We start from the raw sequence: 8,307 nt of genomic DNA on the forward strand, positions 1-8,307 counted from the left end.
CTGAATTTAAAATTCGACAATTATATTAGTTTAAACAAAGTGTGATATAAATGATAATATATAGATATATTTAAGATTAACACAAAATCAAATTTTAATTTATTTTTTAAAAATAATTATGTACAATTTAAAGAAAGAAAAATTCTACATATATCACATATTTAAAATAATCGACTATATATATTTTTATGTTTTAAAATATAAAGTTTTAATACTATATCCTTTCCCTTTTAAAGATGAAAACACAGAAAGATTGAGTTACATTTTTTTGGATAACCATTTTCCTCCTTTTAATTGTTTTTTGATAACCAAAGAACTAAATTATTTTAATCTGGTGGCATTATATTAACATTTCGTGTGGATGTGGATATGCTGTCTAAGTTCAGGCAACTATATTTTCAAAGAAAAATAATATAAAAATAGTAAAATTCAAAAGTAAAATTATTATTTTTTTCTTATCATACAAAGAATAAAACATGATAATATTTATCGTAATCATTTCATTTGACAATTAACAACAGAATAAACAAAAGCTCAAATTGAATAATATTTTTAACCTTCAAAATTAAATATAAATACTATTTTAGCCTTTTAAATTTAAAAATTCATTTTAAATTGTTAAATTAAAAACAATACGTTTAGTATTAAACATTTTTTAGAACTGAATTTGATCTTTGAAATATTTGAACATTGGATTTAAGAAGTTGAAGACAACTTTTGAATATGTTATATTTTTATACAGAATTATTTTACGTAATTAACTATTACACATTATAAAGGTCAGATTCTTTACAATTTTAATTAAAAAAAAGTTGGTATTTTTATTGTAGTGAAATAGCAAGAGATACGTTACGTGAAAGCTTGAATCTTGTGCGAGAGTTGAAGAAGAAGCGAAGCAATCGGAACCCCAAAACGCGGCGTTTTGAACGGTCACGACACGAACATGGGTGAAACATCATCTTCCTCAGAGGACCAGAATCAACATCATATTCCAATCGAAATTATCAGCGACGACGAAATGGCTCTCATTGAAGCTGCTTTGGCCTTCGCTTCCACTCGAACTTGCTCCGCAATTCGTTCTTCTTCTTGTTCTTCGTCTCCTTCAAAATCACCCCTTCACAATAATGCGTTATCCATCACCGTTGTGTCGAAAAGAAGCTCATCGAGTGGCAGTGATATTGAGGACTTACCCGCTCTCAAGAGAAAGCACACTCTTTCCGATTCCTTTCTTCGCCGCTTCAGAAACAAACGGGGTTTGTCCGTAACGGATATTACTTCTACGGTATCAATTTTTTGGGTTTTCGCCATCATGAATTTTGTGTGTTTTGGGGAAATTGGGTTGCTGTGTATTTATCATTGAATGTTGTGCGATAGGAATGGTGCCCGAAACAAATGGAGTTTTCTCTTCTTCTTGGAGGGAGAAAGGTTAATCAAGCAATGAGAGCAGGCATTGCTCGCCATGCGAAGCTTGAACAAGAGGTCATGTCATATCTTGTTTCTTTCATCATTCATTCAACTTCTTGCTTCAGCTTCTTATGTTACATGTTCCTCTTTTACTTCTCAATGTAATGAAGAAGAGTTTTTTTCTGAGTTTACCGAGTATTTTGATGCTATCATCTATTTAACATTAGAAACACACTAGATTAGTATTTTAAATTTTTTCTTATTATATTTTAAAATTTTAAAATCAGTGGACATATAAAGACACAACATAGGAAAAACACAACATAGGAAAAACATAGAACAACTAGGAGAGAATCCAAATTCCTTGTAGGCATCATGATATGCTCACCCTTTAACTGTACTGTTTTTGTATTTCTGGTATTTAAAGCTGAAAGTGTTTCTACAAATAATTTGGCTAGTGCAGGTTTTGAAACGGGTGGAAGTGAAGGTCAAATATCAAGAAGATATGTGGGCCCTGAAGTTTCTTAATTTTATAAATGGTGTAAATCAATTATTATTTGAAGGAATGACTCGTGAACTGCCAGTGTAAGTTAATGACATTTTATGAGTAAGTTAGTGACATTTGATAAAGGTTGTGAACTTGTAGTTCTAATCTAACATAACTGCAAAATTTTGTTCTTTACTAACAGACAATTTATAATGTGTTGGATTGAACCTATTGTAGTGATTGTTATGAACTACACACTGCCAATTTGTAAGTGATGGAAGAGTCACTAAACTATGAATTGATTTTAGAATTTATTAGAAATATTATATTTTCATTTTTGAAAGAAAAATAGTTTTTTTTCCATTTTTAAATGATTGCAAAGTCTCTAAAAAGGCACGAAATTACCTGTCTTATCACTGCTTATCTTCTAGGACTAAGAATTTGAAACATCTTTAGACTCTTTCAGCAGTTACATACAGTAGAAAACTTGGTTTAGCTTCCTAATGAAATCTCTTTTAGTTGTTAGTACATATTTAGTTATGCATTCAATCATGCTCCGATTTTTATTTGTTCCAATGCATTAAATTGGCGAATCTATTTGTAGCCAATAAAGATTTTAATCTACTCGTTACAGTTTATTAAGAACTGGTATCATATTTTATAGCAAATAATATTTTTTTTAATGTTACTGGTTACAGTTTAGAATTTACTTCAAAATTTGCTCAACCCTTCATTGGTGGGATTTGGAGCAGTTCTGATGATGATGGACTATTCTTCTGATATCAGAATAGGCTTTGCAGAAGATATATGGATGGTGGGAGTCATTGATGAGATTCGGATGCCATTAAAAGAAAATTATCATAATCCAATACTAATTGACACAAAGACTCGCGCTCGAGATACACTTCCTGCTGAACCGCAACGAAGAAATGGAAGGTTTGATTTTTCTTCTACCATTTTATTTCATTCTGTTGGATGTGAAATTGCATCCTATTGTATTGGGATTGAATCCTTACGATGTTCTTAATTTTGGCAGGCTTCAATTGATGTGCTACAAGTATTTGTGGGACAATTTGGTTGCTGATAATTTTCCTTCCAATGTTTTTTTCACTTATTTTGGCTTAAACCCCCAACATAATCTATGTGAAGATCTAAAAGTGACAAGTGCTGACTCTGGATTTTCTGCTTCGGTAAGTGTTTGATTAGAATGTGTTTGGGAGGGGAGGTAATGTTCACTTTTAGTAAGAAGCATTATATTGAGTGTGTAGTTTCTATATGCAATCAAAAAGTGATTTTTTTACACCATGATTTCTGCTATAAAAGTTTCAGCTTGCAGCATGGCTTTTACATAATTTTCTTTCTTTATTTCGTTATTGGCAATGCAGACCCTGGATGATGTAGTGAGATATTACAGAAATACATGTAGGATGCTGGCCCCTGCTCATGATCAACTCTTGTTGAGGTATGCATCTCTGAGCCAACTCGTGATAGCTTTCAATAAATATGATTTTTGAGTGGAATATTTATAATATTCACCACTCTTCAATTTAAATTTCTGAAGAAGTGTACTTTTTACCGACTCACCTAATCACATACATGCACACACATTTTCAGTAAAGACAGTCATAATTTCTTATTTTGAGTAAAAAGCATGAAAATTTGACCCAATTTCTGAAAGACAAGGAATAGTAGTAGGTCAGAATGTTAATGAATTTACCAATCAGAATGACTAGCAGTTTCTTCGCATTACATGAGCCCTTATTCATATGGTTGTGTTTGCTTTGCTCCATGTCAGATATGAGTATCAGAAAGATCATTCACTGCTTGGTGAAGATAAATTCACATATGATCATGATTGGCTAACGAATCAAATTCATTCGTGTCTTAAATTTTGGGTTGGAGAACAAGAAGCCACTTACACTCCTGAAGACGAACGCTGGAAATGTGGTTACTGTCAATTTGCTCGTGTCTGTCCTGCATACAATGATAGTAAAGGAACGATGGAACCTAAAAGCAATGATTTAAACATCAAAGAAGGCTAGATATATTATATGCTGACTCTCTAATGTTATTGTTAGCTGCATCAATAACGGTGAAAGCCTTTCATAAGAAAAGCTTGATATTTTATCAGAGCTTGTCGTAAAAGCCTGAGTAGGTTTACAGTAGGTGTATTATTTTATTCATAAAATACACTGTTGTTGTAAGTTGTAAGTTGTAACTGCATGTCAATTATTTGGCAGCTATCTATTACATTCTCGTCTTGTATAAAATAGAAAGTTGGTATTTATTTGGAACATCACTGTAAAGATAGTATTCATCCTTTCAATTTTCAAAGGAAAATCAGGGAATCAGCATGTTTAGTGCACAAAGATTGGGAAAGGCAAAAAAAAAAAAAACTATTTAATTATAACATGGTTGCCATATATATAATCTAACAACGGAATGAAGATAAAAAGTTTTTCAGTTATACCAGAACCTTCAAAAGATGGTCTATATTATTATTTCGACATAATAGATTATGCTTTTCCCTACAGAAAGTTTAAAGCTTTTGAACAGAAACCTCTGACGAAACCAATATGATCTAAAAATCAAATAACAGATTTTTCACACTCTGAGCTAATAAAGCTTACACCGGCAGTATCAGTTGCCCCAGCATACATCAATTAGAAACAAAGCTTCCAGCTTTGAGCTTGTCAGCAGCTAAGATATACGAAAAAGGAGCCCCTTCGTGCTTGCTCATCCCAGTGAACATATTTCTTCTGACCTCCTTTCGTGCTTCCCTTTCAGACAGTTTCAAATCTTTAAAGTCCTGCTCAAACTTCGCTTCAGCCTCCGGTGAAAAGAATACAACCTCCTTTTGGCCGAGCTCTTCATACAATTTCTCAATTTTTGCCTTCCAGAGAATGCCCATTTCAGTGTCCATCTTGTGATAAGGAGTTTTCAGCAAGTACTCATCAATCCCACCTGCCTTGTCTATGCATCGGATGGCATGTGTGGTCACTTTAACACGAACGTGACGATCTAGGATGTAGCTGAAGAGCCGCTTTTCCTGGACATTCGGCTTCCAAGTTCTCCTTGTCCTGTCAAAAGCATTAGAGACAGAACATCAATACTTTTTCTTTCATTCTCTCTAACATATTTAAATGGTAAAAGAACTTCGCAACATAAAATTGTGCAACCAACAGACAACAAAGAGATTGAACCCATAACTATCGTGCGGGAGATATTGCACATACTACAAAAAGAACTTTTGCATTCCATATTTGGTGTGGCAAATATAAGCAACTGTTAACAGGACATATAGTTCCAAACATAATTAGTGCTGACCATCAAGAAATCATCAATTTCATTATTTAACATTTCAGACTAATGAATTTTGTAGACCAAGTTTTCAACAATAGTAGTTGATACAAACAATGACAGGAACAGGTACATTATAGAACTCAATCAGACTTATAATCACTGAAAAAAGGGTCGACAAAGAAAACTTAGCCCATGTTGGCTCCATGGAGAATCCAAGAAATTGACAGTTTAAATTAATGATTGCAACCTGCCTCCATGGAAAATGGAGTTTCCGCAATTTAACGTGCATCAGATTCCAGTACTAAACAAGTGCAGAGGCAACTTGCAAATCAATCATCTCTCTTTACCCATCCAACTTTTAGGAACCCAAAGATGATTAGCTCGTTACTCTCACATTTTTTAATTCAGAACGTTATCTTTATTTATACTGTTGAAAAATTTAACAAAGGGGTCATGCAATGGAAGCAGAAAAACAGAGAAATAAGGAAAAATAGAGAGCCTAGTCTAGAGACTCTCTCTTCTAGAAAAAACAGCCACCCACTGAGCTAGGGGATACAAGGAAGCTGGCCTCCCATGCAAAGGATAGAGGATTGAAAAAACAATTCCAGTCTTCATGCAAGCAATATAGCTCGGAATTAATAACATTTACCATTGTCATTTTACTTACTTAAGGACTATACACAACAGGCATAATCATAAGCACACAATTAACAACACGCTCATCATGATGCATGCAAAAAAGTTGACTAACCAGTTACTAAAATGCACAATAAGTTTTACATTGCACAACAGCCAATTATGTTTCTGAACATGTATTTTGGTAGTTCTTGAGGAAACATTGATAGAGACAGATATTGGGGCAACTCTTATAGTTCAACTGCATAGGATTTGTCAGGAACAAGTTGAGCAAAATGTAGCAACAGTGTAATTCATACACTGTTCTGTGGTGCCCTAGTTAGAGAGAAATACAAGGTCGTTTGAGGAGAAGGTTTTAGGCAGTGATATTTTCGGGCAGGAATATTTTCACGGCTCTACTTTGTAGCAGATTGTGAGGATCATACCTCCTTTGAGGGATAGGGATTGAAACTAGAAAGATTCTGGAAAGCTTCATTTGTATCAATGTTTTAGCTTTTGCAGTTAATCTAATTAGGATACCTCATTCTCTTTATCCCTCAAATTGTTCTATTCTTTTACCTACAAATAGCTTCTTCCAAAACATCAACCAAGGACAACTAAATATTACATTTGACGCTGTCCCCTCTTCCATACATCACACCATGAAATGTAGAAGTTATTACTTCAATGGGAAAAATATCCTCAGAAATTGATAGAGTTGGAGAAAAATTAACTACACGTTGGAGAAATTTGAGCTGAAACAAATTGGGAGAATAATCAGCCCATTACCATTCAATCCATATTATTCAACAAACTCCATTTCAAAAAGTTACTTGACACAGTTATTAAACAGCAGAAACCGTAAACAAAGATCTAACACCAGAAGCTACAACATGAAACTTTCCGTCATGACCCGTACCAGAAGAAACTAACACCAAAATTAAAAAAAAAAAAATCAAAAGAAGACGGAGAAGTGGATACAAACTTGTTACCGCCATCTTCACTGACACTATTTCCAAACTGAATGTGTCGCCCAGCAAAGAGACCGCGTTTGGCGCGATTCATCACAACCTTGCTTCGAGGCATGCATTTCTCCAACGTTTCCTTTTCTCTTCGACTCAAACCATTCTCTCCCACCGTCTTCAGAATTTTCTTCATCATTTCTTTCCCTCTGAACGCCATTTTCCCTATCACTCTACACCGAGGAAAACACTTTAGTAAGATTGAAAAGCTTAGAAGATAAACCACACGAATTGCGTAAGTGTTTCCGATTAGCGGAATTCTATATTCTGTCTTCGAACAAATTGGAGAATAGCGTGCGTAACGAAATGAGGAACCAGACAAAGTAATAAAATGAATGGATAATAACAGATTACGTGGTTGGTCACTGAAAAGGATTCCGCCGCCGTCACCACCGATCGTCGCCACCGTTACTTGGAGTGTCTTTGAATGGAGCAAAAGAAGGGAAACGATGTAACCTGGACTGAAACGGACCGTATTGGGGCAAGCTTCTTCATACCCGGCCCAACCCGCTACCCGAATCTGCACCGGAGTGGGGTGAAAATTAAAATAAAAAATAACATATTAACATGATTTGAGAAAAAATAACATATTTACGAAGACCAAAAATAAAAGGCAACATTGAATAAAGAATGACATCTTTAGAGGAATAATAATAAAAAGTTCTTATAATTAATAGATTTAGTAAAGTTTTATGGAACTAATAAATTTAAATATTTCTAAATTAAATTTACATTAAAAAAATTGTTCTATTATATTATATTTTTCTTTTGTAAATATTTTAAAATTTGATGGTTGGAATGACATGTTATTTTAATTTTCTGATTTAATTTGTCGATTAATTTATTTTTCTTCCTTCAATCTCATATAATGCATATTAACTTACTTTTAAATATGAAATAAATAAGCTGTTCAAAGAGTAAGAAGAGTTAAAAATAAAAAATCTTAAATATGAAATAAATGAGTTAATTCATGAGTTAAAGGAAATTGAAAAAGAAAACTAATTTGGAAAATCAAGTGGGAGGATAACTATTACATAAAAAATAACTATCACATACCATTTACAAAAAAAAAAAATCAAACCAAATTATAATTAAATAAAATTATTTTGGCTAGTAAATAATTTTTTAATAAGAAATAATTCTTAAATTTGATATATTTAAAACTTAATTAAATAGTTTAAATATACAATAAAATAGAAAATAAAATAACATATTTACAATAAAATTATTTAAATGAAATTATGATTTTCATTTATATGAGCATTATCACGTCAAATGATAATAAGTTAAGACTAGTTTGTCGGAGTTTAATTTCCTAAATCTGTTTATTTAAGAAAATAATTGCATTTCTATTTTTTTTATCTATTTGCCTAATTTACTTATTTTTTCTTATTTCAATAAGAAAATTCTGTTTGCTTCTTAAATACGTAATTATTTCAAAAAATTATTTGAAATCTAAATAGATTGATCTTATGT

General features: G+C 32.6%; 2 protein-coding genes across 2 annotated transcripts; one reads left to right on the forward strand and one right to left on the reverse strand.

Moving 5' to 3' along the window:
- Nucleotides 1-816: 816 nt before the first annotated feature.
- Nucleotides 817-4,185, forward strand: LOC114169732 (exonuclease V-like protein). The gene is made up of 7 exons (XM_028055002.2): nucleotides 817-1,282; nucleotides 1,375-1,479; nucleotides 1,868-1,989; nucleotides 2,678-2,827; nucleotides 2,928-3,081; nucleotides 3,277-3,353; nucleotides 3,687-4,185. Exons 1-7 carry the CDS (start codon nucleotides 944-946, stop codon nucleotides 3,931-3,933), a joined length of 1,194 nt encoding a protein of 397 aa, XP_027910803.2. The 5' UTR covers nucleotides 817-943; the 3' UTR covers nucleotides 3,934-4,185.
- Nucleotides 4,186-4,368: 183 nt separating this feature from the next.
- LOC114169733 (Ribosomal L28 family) lies at nucleotides 4,369-7,418 on the reverse strand. Its single transcript, XM_028055003.2, has 3 exons — nucleotides 7,186-7,418; nucleotides 6,795-7,004; nucleotides 4,369-4,971 (listed from the first exon to the last, which is right to left on the reverse strand). The coding sequence occupies exons 2-3, from the start codon at nucleotides 6,989-6,991 to the stop codon at nucleotides 4,551-4,553; spliced, it is 618 nt and encodes a 205-aa protein (XP_027910804.2). The 5' UTR covers nucleotides 6,992-7,004; nucleotides 7,186-7,418; the 3' UTR covers nucleotides 4,369-4,550.
- Nucleotides 7,419-8,307: the final 889 nt, after the last annotated feature.

This window comes from Vigna unguiculata, chromosome 11 (genome assembly GCF_037176805.1).
Source record: "Vigna unguiculata cultivar grain cowpea cultivar isolate G323 ecotype 2 chromosome 11, ASM3717680v1, whole genome shotgun sequence".
Classification (NCBI taxonomy): Eukaryota; Viridiplantae; Streptophyta; class Magnoliopsida; order Fabales; family Fabaceae; genus Vigna; species Vigna unguiculata.

Bases quoted from the DNA above. Each gene is read 5' to 3' on its own strand.
- LOC114169732 (XM_028055002.2), top strand. From the start codon at position 944: ATGGGTGAAACATCATCTTCCTCAGAGGACCAGAATCAACATCATATT. The intron at 1,480-1,867 runs GTCATGTCATAT...TGGCTAGTGCAG, and splicing joins ATGCGAAGCTTGAACAAGAG to GTTTTGAAACGGGTGGAAGT. The intron at 1,990-2,677 runs GTAAGTTAATGA...TTCTGATATCAG, and splicing joins ATGACTCGTGAACTGCCAGT to AATAGGCTTTGCAGAAGATA.
- LOC114169733 (XM_028055003.2), bottom strand. From the start codon at position 6,991: ATGGCGTTCAGAGGGAAAGAAATGATGAAGAAAATTCTGAAGACGGTG. The intron at 4,972-6,794 runs GTTTGTATCCAC...TGCTTTTGACAG, and splicing joins AGTGAAGATGGCGGTAACAA to GACAAGGAGAACTTGGAAGC.